We start from the raw sequence: 17,154 nt of genomic DNA on the forward strand, positions 1-17,154 counted from the left end.
GTTAGAGCACGAACTACTGAAGCTACCACACATGTACAGCGTCAAACCACACGCTACCAAAAGCGCAGGCACATCCTAAGCATTACAGGTCCGTGCTTAACATCTCCCAAGACTTTTTGTAAGACTTCTTTGTACTAACTTAAGGAAAAGTATTTGAAATTACCTGCCAATCTAAAATAAGGAAAACCATAAAACTATTCAATCCTGCGTGGATTGAGCTAGGCACCTGAGTCACTACCTGGACTCTTCGTTTTCAAAGACTGAGCACTCGCAGCTTTCACAGCTTTCAAGTGAAATTGGCATCTTGAAGCAGACCCTAACTGGGCACCCAGGTATCTAATTTATGTGCCCAAATGAAAAATGTGCCAATATATAATGCCTAATCCTACCATCTTTAAGGCAGAAGTTCTTCTGAACTTAGAGGGATCAAATCGAGGATCTGGTTTCGAACGCCAGTCATGGTTTCCCTTATTCCAGTGCTCTGTTTTCAGAAGTAAAAGTAAAATCTGCAGAAACGATTCCTCAGTCTAATTACTTTTAAAGATGTTTACAAAGCCAATGTTTTATTAATAACCTGCTCTAGCTCAGCTAATTCTTCAAAATCTTCTGAAAGGTGAGAACATTAGCAACTCTAACAATGTCATGAACATAATTATGCAAACTGAGAATTTACCTATCTCAAATAGGCATCAGGCATTATGAGCTTCAGCGGGGGAATTTCTAAGCTCAATGAATTCTGCAAGCAGGCATGAAATACGCTTTGTATTTATGCACTGCTGAAGTCACCTGAAGTGAAGGCACTTAAAGTTCTTTCAGACCATAATATGTGTATTTCTTATAAATTTTTAGCTTACGGTACCTTTTTTTTTTTTTTTTTTTTCCTGAATCCCAGAAAATTACTTGTTTTATTCCAAAGACCTAGGTTTAGATTTCCCTCTTACTGTTTTATAAACAAATCTTCACAGCACAGAAATGAGGGAGGTCCTAAGCAAAAATTCCAAAGACAGAAAAAAGCTATCTAAAAGGAAGGCATGTTGCAGGTTCAGCCACAGTCTGTATATTGCCTGGTACCTTCCCATAGCTTTAGTGTCACTTGTGTGCTGCACGCCTTCACACAAAATACTAGGAGGAAAACAAAGTAGCCTTCCCCAGAGCCAGCGCCACAGACAGGAACAGGATGCAGAGAAGCACAGCACCACAGGAGCTCTTTCAGAGCTATTTCACTATCACAGCAATCATAAGCGTTCGGTTTCACCGTACTATTTACCAACCTGTTTGGTTTACATGTCCGAAGCCTGAGCCTTTACGGCGGGGCTTTTACATGAGGAGAACTTGAGACGAGCCACGCCGGCCGCTTGCCTCTGAGCGCAGCCTTCGGTTACGTCAGCAGCCCTACTTAGAGCAGCAGGCTCAGGAGCTGACAGCACCAGGCCTGATGGCTGCAGGAGCACATCCAGGGCACACTTCAGGTCCCAGGCAGGTCTAGGGGCTCTGTGTCTGTTTTGGGATTACACGGGTATGGCGAAGAGTCTCAATGCTAACCTGTCCAGGTGAAGGAGAGGTGTTTATCTCTTAGGACAGCGCGTGCTGTTTCCCATCTTCCTCAAGGAAACAGTAGCAGGCCAGATGGAAGCAGAACATAAGCTGAGTTCATCCCACAGTTACTGTTCTAAAACGTCTATCATTTTAACAACCAACAATAAGCCATTTTAAAGTTTTCCCAGTATATCATGGGCCTGGTATCAGTCCCTCCCGTTGACTTTCATGACAGTTCTGTAAATGGGCAGAGGGTAAATGACAATCACAGAATGGGCAGCAGCATTCAGCTTCCGAGGACATTCAGAATAAACGCTTTCAAAACTCTGCCGTGATGCTGTATATAGCCAGCTTTCTCCAACACAAATGCTTGAACAGAAGAGGTGCTTTGCCAAATGTTGGCATGGGATTTTATGTGTGGCAGTGTTATGTTTGGAAACGGCTTAATTTACACAAAGGAGAAATTTTGACCACACATGGCTACGCGAGTTCCTTTGGCACTTTGTCACACGAACAGGCTTATTAGTCATGATGCCTTGGCCAAGTTCCAAATCAGATAGCTACTCCTAAACTTTTAATTGAATAGCCAATCAGCTTCATGCCCTTAATTGTTGTGTTGTGTCCTGTCCTGATATTTAACATTCTACCATTGGCATTTCACGTTTAGATGACATGATCCATATCAATCCACTTTTCAGTAAGATCTCATTCTTCAAGCCCAAACATTTACGGCTGCAGTGAGTCTACAGAAAGCATAACTATGTACACATTAATTTTTTTTTGCAAGATCAAACCTCAAGGGCTTCACATGTTTTACTGGGCCTGAAAAGCGTTGCTAAATATTTTAGAAGTTATAAAAAAATATTTTTGCACTGATTTCCCAACACTTAAGGCTTGACTGGGAGTAGTGAAGCAGAACTGTCGCAGGATTATCTGCTGATGCAAGTCCCATCTTTGCTTATTTAGTAACCTATTAAAAATAATCTAGTAGTGTTGGTTACACTGCTACTGAAAATAAATAAAACCCAAGCTATTCATCAATTATGATTACAAAAATGGAATCGCTCAGCTATGCATTTTGTGCATGAATAAAGCAGCCCATAAAAAATATAGGCAACATAAAATTGAATTCAATGCTAAATTGAATCTTTGTTCAGCTGTTAAGATCAACAGAAACTTAGTAACTTTAAACTACAAAATTCTAAAAATCTGGACACATTGCTGGAATGCTAACTGACCCCTGGTGACATTTATGAATCATAACTCCCAGCCTTACTGAAATTCCATTATGATAAACAGATAATTTTTCATTATTACGAGGCTTTTCTAAAATTACTTCCAATGCCAGGGCAGTGTTTATGGTGGTATGTTTTCCATCTTGTTTTGATATTTTTCAATTATTCACTAGCAGCTTTTCAAGTTTTGAAGAGCAGATTATGAACTGCTTATAAATGAAACAAGCTAAAAATAATGAGCTGGTTTTCATTGAATGGAGTTTGTTCAAAAAAAAAAAAAAAGGTGATAAACTGTTTTTGGCTAAGAGACATGCTGAAACTATTCAAATTGTGCGCAATGCCGGTATGGATAAGCATTCCATGAAGCCCTTAGGCAGTCATATAAGAATCTTGCAGAAAATCTTGCAAAAGGCTCAGGAACTCTTGGCACCTAGTGCATTTTTGCTGATGTAAATTAAGAGGAACTCTTTCTATCTAAACAGGGAGACGACACTCTATTCTGGAATTAAATTCATTCAAAACAAGGAAAACCAACAGTCCCAAGCAATGTCACTTAGAATCATAGAATATCCCGAGTTGGGAGGCACCCACAAGGTTCATCGAGTCCAACTCCTGGCTCCACACGGGACCACCACAAAATCAGACCCTTTGTCTGAGAGTGTTGTCCAAACTCTTCTTGAACTCCGGCAGGCTCGGTGCTGTGACCACTGCCCTGAGGAGCCTGTCCCAGTGCCCAGCCACCCTCTCGGTGAAGAATCTTTTCCTAACACCCAGCCTGAGCCTCCTCTGTCACAGCTCCATGCCATTCACTCAGCTTCTATCTATTTATGTAAATGTTAGTCTATTTCCAATATATAACCTTCACAAAAGAGGCACTATTTACTCAAGAAATCATGATTTTATTTTTTTTAATTACCACTACTGCCATAATTTATGATAGCACGATGTAGAGGCTAGGTTTTTAAACTAGACATCCAGAAACCCAGCTTTTACCTCTAGTTTAATCATATAGCTTTGGAAGCTCAGTCACCTTTCCATGCATCCATTTTGCCTCACCTATGCTGTTCACGCTGATTACTTAGCATAGGTTAGTAGGCTAAGCTTGAATAGTGGTTACTTTTTTTTTTTAAAAAAAAAAATACTGATTTCAAACATCCTAAAATGCACCCGTACAACTACTAAAGGCAAGGTCTGATAATCAATCGCAAAACACTTCAGCTGTGTGAAGACTTACAATGATTTTTCTGGAAGAGTTCAGGCAAAACTACTCACACACTACATTTTTAAGATGAAGATTTTAAAACTGAAACCCCGGTCCATTAATGCAGCTTTAACTTATATGCACAGATATTCTTCTGATGTGTGTTGGTATCACCACTTCATAAATCAGTGCTGACTGCTGTTATGCAACAGAGAGTCACCCTGTCCAAGGTCTGTGTTAGCGTGTGTGGATAAACATATTTGCTTTGCATACACTGTCTATTTTAGCAAGAGAGTCTGTTTGGATTACTTAGCCTTATACGTGTTTGAAAGCATAAGCTTACACATGTCTGAAAACTAATTAATTTAAGGGGGTCCACTGTTAATAGAGCAGAGAGAGGAAAAAGAATGAAAAGGCAGGCCAAGTCTTAGAATGGAAGTGTGTAGATGAAACTGCCATGCAAAGGAAGGACAAAAAGTTGGAAAGAAAGGTCACAAGCTAGATCAGTATGAAACGCCCAAATAGGAAAAGGTGCATGAAAGCATAGGATAAATAAGCTATAGAGAAATATAGAGTTTGCTTTAGGAAGTGCAGACTCATAAACATTCATAATCAGAAAATCATTTGCAATTTATATATATATATAAAAATGTTTCTAAACAAGCTGAATCTGCAGAAACTTTAAAAAAGGGTTTTGATGTCTAAAACAGGTCTGTTTAAAACCATCCAATTTAATCAGCTACCCCTTCTGCAATAGTTAGAAATGAAAATGTTAAAAACATCAGAATGTTACTTAGAATGGATATGACAGGTTTGTTTTTCTTATATATCCAGAATGAGAAGTATCAACGAGTTGTTTGTCTTGCAGAAGGTAAATTTGCACAATCTATTTCAGAAATAGTCAATATCACAAAACCAGACACCTTCCAAATCAGGTGTCTTAGCACGTCAAGTAGGAGATGACTTTCTATAGTCATGCATTTTCATCATTGCCCAGTAACATTACTAATAAAACGCCTAAGGATCACAAAGACTATATTCATCAAATTCTTCTACCAGCCTACACTTATTAGGAGTGGTGTAATATTCTGTTCCTTTCTACTTGGGCTTTTGAAATTCTGAGTCATTGGTACACGAGTTTCACTTCCAATGGTTTATTTGCGAATAATTAAGTTAAAGTCTAAAACATTAAGATTTGAAGCATATTCTACTGAATGGAAAAAAGCACGTCTCATCAGATCACCTAGTTCCATCAGCAGAGAACACAAACCAAAGATTAAACTTATCCCCTGAATTTGATTTTTTCCAAGGGTGGCACAGTTAGTCAACATGTCTCGGTACTACTGCACTTCCTCCCAGACAGTTTCGATTAGACTTCACTCAGGCTGGCATAATTGGTGTAAGCCCCGGGTTTCCTTCCTCCACCTCTCCACAGCCTATCAAGGCAGCCAGATAGATTTGCCAATATTTTTCTTCTCTCATCATTTCATCCAATTTGCTCATTTTCTCCTCCTTACCCAGGTTCAAAGGCTTTCTCAAATTTTTTTGTCTGTTGCCACCGTAACTTCATATCAATCCCTTAAAAGTCCTCTTGTCTTAATAAGGATATTGAATATAATACAAGTTACATGAATACAAATATCTTTGGACAGCGTTTTTCAATCAACATACAAAATAATAGCAATGCGTTTAGAATCTGTCAGAGTAATAACAAAAGCATATGTGATAAGGAAAGCACTGTGCAATGAATTCAGACAAACAATCTTTCCTGATTACATTAAGATTTTGTCTTCTGTTATAAGAGACATAAAAGAAATTCAGATACACTGAGCCACTGCCATTTAGAAACAACAGCTTGAGAATGTATTTCGCATGCATTTATTTTAGCATCAGTCACGTTATTTCCTTGTATTTTTACCTTAGATTGATAATTTGGCGTTATAGACTAGTTTTTAAAAGCAGAAAGAAATTTTTTAAATTTCCCTTACCATTCATGTTATTATCTAGCTGAAGAAGGGAAGTGCATGGTGTGACCACATTTGAGCCCGCTGTATCTTTATTTACATAAGTGAAAGTAAGTGGAAATTATACTGATGTAAATAAGAAAATAATTGGCTCCCAAGCCCTTTTCACATTAATCCCTGTCTTCCTAATGTCACCAGTCAGGTCCCAAAGTTACAGCATTGACTAGAGACTATAGCACGTCCTGTACAGGGACAGAAAAGCTGTTACTAATTGCAATTTCTAATGCAACATTTTCTAACTGGTACTTGTTTCACGATAAAGGTTCAGGAACTCTCGCTGGTCTTTTAAAGTCAATTGAGAGACGTTCACTGAATTCACTAAAGTCAAGTTTGCTAAAATAAGTCCAGGAATAAGCAAAGATTATAACAAATATCAGTGTTTTGCATATTTATATTAATTAAAATAGATAGAACACATCACATTTTAATGTGATGGTAATCTGCCAGAGCTTTGTAAAATCCAGGGGAGGATTCCCCTATAAGAAGTTCTGGGAAAAAAAAGCCAGCAATTGTTATTTTACACAAAAGAACAGATTATTATTATTTATGTAAGGTAGGAGGATGGTCTCAGTCTTCACTAAGGTGTTGGACATATTGTCATAGATATGATTAATGAAATAGTAAAGTGTAGCTCAACATGCGTCTCATCAAAATGACAAGTTATTTCTGCTGTCATTCACTGAAGTTTTGCAGGGAAGATAATTTTCCAGTTAAAGAGTTCAGAAGGAGATGACATATTTTATATTTTCTATCTGCTATCCAACACTCCTTCCAAAAACTGGGATGATTTTAAGACTTTGAGAAAGAAATACAAGGAAAAGGGACCAGCACTAATAACTTTAAAAAGAAACAAGCCCAAACAGCCTTGTCAAAGTAAGAGTGGCATTAGGTTAGATTAGAGTCTGGGTAAAGAAAATTAATCAGGAAAATTATGATGCACAACAGAAAAGAAGGCAAAAGAATGGAAACTAGGAAGTCCCATTATTGTTCTGAACAGTAGAAAACATTGTTAATTTTACCACTGTACTTAATCCAGGTAACTTACACAGTGTTGTGGGAAATATAAAATGAAAAGGGATGCATAAACTTGCCTGACCCTCTGCAACAACCACAACAAAGAAGTCCGAATTATTAGAAAATAGCTGGATACGACATAGAAACAGTGAAAGAACAGTCATCCCTAGAGCGCTCCAAATAAAAGACGTGCTGTTCAGGGAATACAGCAAGTCTAAGGTGTTAGTTGTATTATGAACCTGGATCCCAAGGAAGCGTAGGGAAAAATTATAAGATTCAATATCTAAAATGTTAAAAATAAGTAAAGAACACGCAAGGAATGGAAAGTGCTCCTAAAGTAAAGCTTAGTTAGACCTCACTGAAAGTTTATTAAAACAATTGTTGAAAGTTTTTCAGTGACATGATTAAGAACATCAACAACAAAAAAATGTGCTCAAACTGGCATCCATATTACAGGCAACCTAATTAATGGCCCCAAACCAAAATGTTTATGAGGGTATGGTTCCTGCAGTTATTAGCAGCATGTGAAGCAAGAGCTCAAGCAGAAGTACACAATATAATTTCTGTCCCAAACTGCTGATGGAACTGGTATATGGAACTGAAGACTTGGTAGCAAATATTTAACAGTGTAGTTATGAATCTAGATATGGTGCAATGATAGGACAATAGAAAATGTGTCAAGATTTAAAATAGGATAATAAAAACAATAAGACAACTAACAGCCCAGATACCCATATGGCTATCCATAATCTGCAAGGTTTTAGGTACAGACTTTAAGGGAGCAGAAAATTAAACAAACATGCACAGAAAAATGGAATAGCTGTTATTTGAATTTACCAACAGAAGATAATGCCAGACAAACTTAACATTTTGTTATCATAACGGGCTTTTTAGGCAAAGGAAATGTAAGTGACTTTGATTTCCATGGCCTTTGGAAGCATTTGCTATGGTGCCTCAAAAGAGATTATCAGTGAAGATGGAGGAAGTGAGGAATAATAGCAAAACCACAGAGAGGGCAAGAATCTTGTTCACAAGAACTGGAAAAATACAGCTTTAAAGGAAGGACTGTTTCTGAAAGAAAGTTTACTGATGAAGGTCTTTATGGTTGAGTTTTAGAAGTGATGTCTGATGTTTTCCTCCATAAACCTAGTGATGAAACATCAACAGTTTTGTGAATCATCATCAGTACTGGAGAGTACTAGGTCACGACACAGAGGGACCTACGTGAAATTCAAGTGGAAACAATACAAATATGATATTTAACAGCACAATATGCAGCTGATCATCAGTAACAAAAGAAATAAAAAATAACAAATAAAAAATCTACCCTAAGCTATAAAATATAATTAAGAAATTAAGATAGACTTGCATATACAAGATGGCTATAAGCCGTTAATATACCCATAAACACACAAGTGAAGTTTTAGTTTTAGAAGAGTTTTTTTCCCGAAGAGTCAGAAAAATGTCAATGCCAGTTTACAATGTCACTAGCAAATTTTCAACTGAGTGTCTTGTAAAGCTCTGGCCAAGAAGGAAACAGGTCCAAAGAAGGATGGATGATCAAGAAGAAGGGAAAGTCTTCTGAGAAGAGACCAAAAAGATTTTGGCTTATTTTGTTGAGTGAAATGATGGCTCAGCAGGAGCATAATCACAGCATGTAAATGCATCAGGGAGATAAACACCAGATACGGAGAACCTAAATTAGCTAAGGACAAAACTGGCACACGAACAAATGGATATTAACCGTCTGTGAATAAATTTAGGTTAGAAATTAGAAGGTTTCTGATCATTAGACCAATCAAGATGTCCAATAGCCTTCCAACTGGAATAGTGGAGGCAAAAAAAAAAATTTACTTTAAAGATGAGACAATTTATGAAAGACTTTTTATGGCATGCTGCTTATGACAGTAGAAGACAAACTCTATAACCCAACAATACCCTCCTTGTCTTCTGAAATTTCTCTGACTTCAGCGGAAACAGACCTTGACTCATGCTGAGCAAAACCAAAACCTTCAACTGCAAGAAGCCAAAAGTCTTCCTGTTGTGGCTGAGGAGGGCTTGATTGTTTTCACTGATCCTGTAACCTACTGACAGAACAATGCAGGAGCTGAAAAATTAGTCTCACTTCTCCCATTGCCCTACTCCAAAATGTCACAGACCTGAGCTCTATGCTTGGAATACTCTCTCTCCTAGTTCCCTTACTGAGTCTCGCACTCAGCTGAACTGATGGTTTTGCTGTGTGTAAAATCTTAATAATCAGTGGAAGTGTGTTTCCTTCCCCCATACAGCTAAACTCAAAGGTTCATACTAGAAACACTGAAGCTTTTCCACATTTTATATTCATGTTCCAGCAAGCAGGCACTGAGGGTTTGAAATCACCAGCTGTGTTAACACGGTGTAACAGTAAGTTTAAATCTATTTTAATAACAGCCAAAGTGTGTGTGCATGATGATATAACCAGAACCCATCAGGATCAGTAGAGGTATTTTCCCTGACCACAGCAGAGCTAGGATACAGCTCATTTTCCATCCTACCACCAGCTTCCTTTTCTCTCCTGAGCTCCAAAACCAAACGTGGTCACTAGAGCATACCGCTCTTAAAGAGAACAAAGTACTTGGCTTTGCAGTCCTTCTCAGGAAAATCTACTGAGCTCACTTTGGGCTGTTCCGTTTGAACTGATCATAAAACCATGTTTTAAAGTCAGTTCCATGTCCCTTCAGATAGATTGAGACAAAAAAAAAAAAAAAAAAAAAAAAAAAAAAAAAAAAAAAGATTTCTAGGTTAATTCAGATCCATAAAAATACTGCAGGATCTAATGATGGGGGTTCTTGTCCCCCTTCAGATCACCGTGGCCGTGATTTGCATCCCAACGTCTATCTGGCAGATGGATGTCCACGAACGCTCTCCATCACAACTTGAGAACAGCCTTGCAGCCCTTGGTTGCTAGCAGTTGCTGTGCTGCAGCTTACTGAGCATCACTCTGCTTCTCACATTTCAGAATTTCAGGAGTCATGCCAGCAAAAAGTTTCCAAATATGTGAAATCACTGGATAATGGCTAGATATGCAATAGATATGCAAAAGCATATTGCTAAATTTACTTAGCAAGGAAAATAGAATGATTATTTAATGAGTTAACTACTTTTTCCTGCCAGCGCATATAAAATGAACACTTATTTCCAAATTATATTTAGTAACATTTGTTATAACATTGTACCAGGTGCTGATAAACTAGATACGTAAACCTCGTATGGGTTGGTGGAGAGACGATTTTGTAGTTGTCAGAGAGTAACAAAATTTCACTGCCCTTTTTCTCAGGTAGTCACAGACAAATATCAGAAATAAAGTTTCAGATAAAATTTCCGAGCTATTAACTCAGCCTCATTAATCACTACAGAAACAAGTGTACATGCTGATTGTAATTCACAGAATTAGCAAACAGAAGTATTTCTGAGATGCGGACCGGGAAGACTGAAAACACAAAGCCTGTCAAATGGCTAAAATGCATGTCATTGTGCCCAGGGAACAACTACAATTAGCTGAAAATCTGTAAATACGGGAATAGTCACTTTTTCTACTGACTTTTGCAAAGCTCTGTTCAGAATTAAATAAGGTGGCTTACATTGATACATCCAAATAATAAATTGTTTTCCAACTAGCCATCTCCTCTGAGATAAATGCCTTTTGATATATCGCTGCCAACAGGTGTTCTTTGATGTCCAGTCTTTCTTGCTAGATCATCAGTTCTAAAAATTAAAATACTAGTTAGGATTTCAGCAGAGAGGAAAGCATCGCTTTACCTGCATAATCTTTTAGGCAGTGGTCAGCAGGGAGTGCAAAAGAAACACACATACACTCAGTTACAGGCGAAGAATTAGCACGCCTATTTTTTCACTGCGATATAGTACATGGTTTTGTTTTGAAGCTAGTGAGATGATGACTGGACGATGCTCACTTCAACCAAGAATTACAGCCATACCTATCAAAGACCTGCTAATACCTTGCAGAATACTCTGATAAGTTTGCTATTCAGAGACAATTATGCTTCTATATATATATATATATATATTATTTTTTTTAATATATAGGACTTCTTGACAGGCAATAGGATCACTCTTTGAGAGTTCATCTACACTTCTCATTTGTTTCTCCTGAAATAATAAAATCCATTCCATAAAAGACAAAATAAATATATTGTAGGCATACCCAGAACAAAATCTCCTTATACTTAAAGGTTCCCACTAAATAATAGGAGAAATAGCCATTTAAGATATCTGGTTACCAATTGTTTCACTCCAGTTTCAGTTTGGGACAGCCCATTAGAATTTGCATTTATGGGCAGTAAAATACTTTCTGAAATTTCTGAAATATGAGAAGCGTAATTTCAAACCAGGAAATTTGTCACAGACTTCTGTCTTCTGTCACTTTCTTATTACTGGTACAGGATCACGGCACCATGCACTAATACGACCAGATTTCCTTAAAAAGATGCCACTCTGTGTTCATCTCTGCCCTGTCCGCTGAAATCCTGGTTCCAGTAAAATCAATGAAAACAATACCATTAGCTTCAGTGCAATCAGGATTTTATTTAAAATCTTTCACAGTAGGAAACATGGCTTTGTCTCAAAGTAGTTTTAAAAAGGGTATCTTCATTTTGTGAATGCTGAGAAATAACATACCTAAGTAGGCTAAATTCCACTTTGGGGATTTATACGTGTTTACACTCCATTGGTAAGTGGTACATGATGTACTTTCTGCATAAAGTGATGAAGAATTAAAATACCTATTTTAAAATGTGAAGGGTTTTAAATACGATCTACTCTATGTAAGAGGCAGGTTCCATTACTTTTAGGTCATTTTCCCCCAGTAGGTTACATGAGAAAAGCCCTCCACCTCTGTTAAGCAGTCTTTTGTGACACTGTCATTTACTGATTGGATTTTAAAAATGCAACCCTTGACTTTGATTTGGGGAAAAACAGAGAAGTTTTGAGATCTCCCATAATCAGCTGGGTATGGGAACAACACACAGCTGCCCTGCCTGACAGCTCAGTCTGGGGGAAAGGCACCAGGCAGGACCCTTACAGCAACTCGAGTTGGTTTTCCCAGCGAAGCTGAAGTTCTCCCCGGTCTGCATGTGCCAGGTCTTAAGTCCTTCACTGGAGCTGCACTGGATCTCATTGGTTACAAACCATTAACACTGGGACCAATTCCAAATGCACTGTGCTTTGTTTTGGTTTTAATTTTAATGCAAGTTCTGTCCAGTAAATTTCTGGATCCGTGGGCATAAAGAAGTAACCTCCCATGCTTAGGGCAGTGCTACAGAGGGACCGGGGGTTAAGTTCCTGCTTTGCCATTGCCACAGGTTTTCTTTACGAACTTGGATGAGGCACTTACTGTCTTTGTGCCTCTGTTCTCCATCGGTAAGAGGAATAAAAGCACTTCCATCCTCTAGATGTATTAAAAGATATAGAAGCACACATCCATGTAGTTATGGAAACTTATGTTGATTTTTTATTCCGATAAAAATGAAAAAAAAAATCTTAAAAATAACAATTAGATTTGAGTCAAAGCTTTTTTCCAAATTTCACACAAATAAGTGAAACAGCAGTCACGGGCTGGATGGCTCCAACCCCACACGGAGGAAGAGGAGCCTCATTCTGCACCAGGCATGAGGAGCACAGTACCAGAGCAGGCGGGCAGAACTTAGGAGCAAAGTTTGTTGAACATGGGGTTCAGTGGATCAGGAGCCTCTGGTGGTACTAAAACAAACTAGTCTGCACCACAGTGTCCCAGTGTAATCCCAGCTGTGTCTGACTAATCAATTGTAATACAGCCCATCTGGTGCATTACTTCATAACTGCTGTGTACTCTGTAATAAAAGATAATAAAATAATTCCTGTAAGCAGGATAACACCGCAAGCCCAGCCTTGATTTGCACTCATCAGTTTGCTGCACAGGGGCACACTAGCAACTGATTCAGTCGTCAGGAGTCAGCCAACATTGCTTATAAAGAGTTCTCAGTTTTGAACACGCTTCTTTTTATTTAAACTGTGTGAGATGTAGGCTCCTGCTTGTCGAATCCCTGACCAGCTCTCCAGGGAAGATCTTCAACCTCTCAAAGAAAGTGGATAAAGAAAGACAGTTGGATCTCAGTTCCCTTGCTTAGGATTCTTGGTTAGGAGGAGGAGGGAGTCCTATTCCCCCCATACAGCGTGCTGCTTTTAGAGCTACTACCTTAATGATCATGCTAAAAATTGTCTGCAGTGAATCTAAGAAATGAAAAATAGAATAAAATTGGATAGAGATCTTAAGATGAATGGAACGGATCAGTGCCACTTGCTGAGCTATACTCCCTCAGACCTCTGCAGAGACCCTTTTAGTTCAAGGGATGGCAGATGTAATTAGAAGAGAACCTGATGCAAGATATTAGAAATAGCAGCTAAACAGCATATACCATGGATCAATATCGAGAAGCTATTTAGCAATAAAAGAAAAATTTCATTTTCACCAAATGTTGAAATACAAAACGTGCTGAAAACATCCAGAAACCATTAAACCCAATCATTTTAAGAGAAAGCTGCATAGTTGTTTTTTTTTTAGGAAGAAAGAAAGAACAGAGGGCACCACTGCTGGCTAGGTATTTGTTAATTTTTCATGTGAATTTATTGCATATGTAAGTGATTGAATTAGTAGCACTGACAGGAACCCAGGCACGGTAAAAGCTTCCTGATACTGACACAGCACTGCTCAAGCCGTACAGTCCTGACCATTAGCAATACCGCTGTGGAAGCCCTGAGCCTTTCTCTCGAGCAGAGGCTGCAGAGCACACTGGACTGGACTGAGCAAGGTATTGTTTCTGCGATGTGAATTTGCAGACGTCCATAACAGAGGCTAGCATGAGACCACTACACTTTTTTAGATCAATGACCTCATTTGGACTCTGATGCCAGGCTCCAGGGAAGAAAGGCCAGTGCAAGCTAATAACATGCTACCAAAATATTGCAAGGTAAGTTTGGGGGGGGAAATGTTAAAAGGGTTTTGTATTTTGTGACAGATAGACTAAACAATCAGCTGCATAAAAGATACAAGGGAGAGAAAGTGGACTGATTTCCCACCTTTGAGAAAAGCAGGGCATTTCCAGACACTCAGAGGCTGGAAATCCTGGAGTGAAATCCTGATCTTCCAGTACATCACTGAGAGATAGATTGCTTCAGAGCGGTGTGGCTTTGAGAGCAAACTAGGGAGATGTAAATTGCATGTCCACTAATTTAAGCATGCAAGTCTACTGCCAAATATTACCATCTAAAAGGAATATAGGTATCATGGCTTCTATGAAGCCCCTGGGGAGGCTCGTAACCTTTGGGAGCCCTTCCCTCCCTCCCTGCAATGTATTAACCTTTTGGCCACGTCAGCGCGTGGATCTACGTAAAGAAATCGTACACGCAGACACTCATTGCTGGGGAGGGGTAGAAACAAAACTGTGCAAAACACGGGATGCAGGATGTTGTGTGGATTCAGTATGAAAATCTTATATCCACGAACAGACACGAATATTTTAAAAATAAATTTCAGATATATCATGAATGTGTGAAGGGGCAGCCACAGCGAAACATTTCACTGCTGTCTTATAAACTTTATTCCTGCAGGGTCAGATTGTGACAACTAATAAGAATAAAATATGACATTTTTCTAAGAGTAATACTGCTGGATTTAATGGTGCTACTAATGGAGTAAGATTTTCCTTGGAGTAAGGGTGCCATAAAGCAGCCCTCAGCCACCACATCCTGTTTACTTCTTGCGGTTTATTCTCTAGAGGAAATATATTTCTTTCACTTGAAATTTCTGCTTGTTACCCAAAAAAAAACATCACTTATTATTTTCCTGTTCACACCATTCATCCACATGGAAAGCATTTCTAAGTTAATCGTTTCACATGCAGAGGAGCAAAAGAACTATTGTTTTCTGATTAACAGAGGGGTAGAGCTTCTCTTAACATGTTCTTTCTCAGTAGGTCCAGACAGTCTCTTCTTAAATTTAATTTAGATATCATTTATAATTCATTTGAACAATCTTAGTCACTTAGGAAAGTTACTTCAATATTTTCCTTTTTATTGAAAGTTATTGCACTGCTGCAAGCAAGGTATCTGGTCTGATGAATTTCTACATGGTTCATCCCAAAGGAGAGACTACAAAAACACAAAAGACCCCCAGATTAAATTCCAATCCAATTTAACAACAGCTGTAAGGGAAATGAGAAATAGTTACTCTAGAAACAAAGCGTCATAGTAGCATGAAAAATGAAGTTGATCACCCAGAAATTTTAACTAGTTTAAGCTCTCTCCAAAAGACAAATATTACCTGAGCAACTACAGACAGAAGTAGGCAGACGCTCCCATTAAATGACAAGACTGAATCAATGACAAGATTCATGACCTGGAATTAAGATACAAATTATATAGAAATACACCAAGGTGCACAATTAGAGGTAAAATTAACAAATGTTTTTGACATTTGGACACACTTGAAATTATGAAAAAAAAAAGGGGGGGGGAGGGTCTAATCCATGGGCAGATGTTAAGGCTAGAAGGATCCATTTATTGTCATCTCCTATGAACTGTAACCCAATACAGGCTGATGAACTTCACCCACTTACTGAGTCTGAGAGGTCATAGTTTGAACTGAGGACATATATTCTGGAAAAGCATCTAGATAAACATTACAGACTAAAGTGATGGGAAATCTACTATCATTTGCTCAAGTTATTCCAGTACTAATTCTTTAAGTATTAATTCTTTAAGTATTCCTAAGGAGTATTAGCAACATGTTATAACAGTTCTTTCGTGCACATACAAAATACATTAGAACTTATTTTACAAGAATAAAGAAGGTTTTTTTGTTTGTTTGTTTAATATTCTCAGGTAAGCTGAATTATAATGAAAATGTTTTAAATTTATAGGCATGGATAGCACACCTAACTCAGTCAGGAGCAGTGTAAAGATGGATATGAAAGAATGAGTTAAAAGTCTCTATCTTCTTGTTGCCAACACAGCATTTCAGTTCACTTACAGTGGACAAAAGTGGCAGCTGGAGGAGCTGGAGGAAGAATCCTCCAGGCAGCAGCATGCTCTTGCTGTCTATGGCACAAAATCATCTTACAGTGTAAAAGTTTCCATTGCATGGACCAGGACTTCACCTCTAGTCTTGTGGAAGGAAATTGTGATAAACTTTCAGAAAAAGGCTCGGTCAAGCAAAAGGAAGGCTGCTTTGTAGAGCAAACGTAAAATTTATTTGTGTATATATGTCAGGAGTGTATATTCCTGTAAATTATTGTAAGCAAATAGTGTACCTACTCTTTGGCAGTTTGATCACACATCTATTTTAGAATTTTCTTGGAAGTTCCCTGCAATAAGAGAACTTTTTACAGTCCAATTAACAAAATAGGAAGCGACAGTCTCTAAACCTGAAATCACTTCCCACTAAGAATAATCTAGACAAGACTACAGATAAATAACTCCTCTTTTCCTTATACATGTTATACATGGAAAGGAAACAAAGTTATTCACCAGTTAGGGGGGGGGAAAAAAAAAAAAGGTGGGGGTTGTATTCACGCTCAGAATGATTAAAGAAAAAAAGAAAAAAGACAAGGGTGTCTGAACTTGTCAGTAAAAGAAATAGGTTAGCATATGTCCTGATTTTGGTAAGAACTATCAATATTTAAAGACATTAAACTGACTACAATTGGAGACAATCCTCTTATGGAGAGAATGAGAGAAGTCAAGGCCAGAGTAAAGCTGAAAGTAGGAATTGCATTGATTCTGGTAAATCTATATTACAAAAAAATACAAGTTAGAAGAAGAACTGCATTGATTTGACTAACAATCTGTTATTTCCCTGTTTAGTAGAAAGGATAAATACTGCATGCAATGCCACCACCCCAAACTGCTTATCATTTCTGATAACCAAGGCAATACTGCCAGCAGTTACAACACTAAGTCTATTCCATGCTTTCCAGTTATTTTCACTGGATGCATTTCTGTCCTGTTCATTCCATGAAGGTATTAATTATATTAATTCCCTTCTCCCAGTCTATTTGGGTGTATGGTAGTAATTTCTGTGTAACTGATACCAAAATAGAGTGCACTGATT

At 38.1% G+C, this 17,154-nt stretch overlaps 1 protein-coding gene across 5 annotated transcripts in view; it reads left to right on the forward strand.

Moving 5' to 3' along the window:
* Positions 1-17,154, forward strand: part of PEX5L (peroxisomal biogenesis factor 5 like) — a 103,072-nt gene that overhangs the window by 2,280 nt on the left and 83,638 nt on the right. For 2 of the 5 annotated variants that reach the window (XM_035334961.1, XM_035334963.1), the window contains exon 1: positions 13,751-14,014. The exons of the other annotated variants lie outside the window; for them this stretch is intronic. In XM_035334961.1, coding sequence (XP_035190852.1) covers positions 13,952-14,014 — 63 coding nt within the window. In that variant the 5' untranslated portion in view covers positions 13,751-13,951. Of the gene's footprint in view, positions 1-13,750; positions 14,015-17,154 lie in introns of those variants that run through there. 5 annotated transcript variants of the gene reach the window in all.

This window comes from Oxyura jamaicensis, chromosome 9 (genome assembly GCF_011077185.1).
Source record: "Oxyura jamaicensis isolate SHBP4307 breed ruddy duck chromosome 9, BPBGC_Ojam_1.0, whole genome shotgun sequence".
Classification (NCBI taxonomy): domain Eukaryota; kingdom Metazoa; phylum Chordata; class Aves; order Anseriformes; family Anatidae; genus Oxyura; species Oxyura jamaicensis.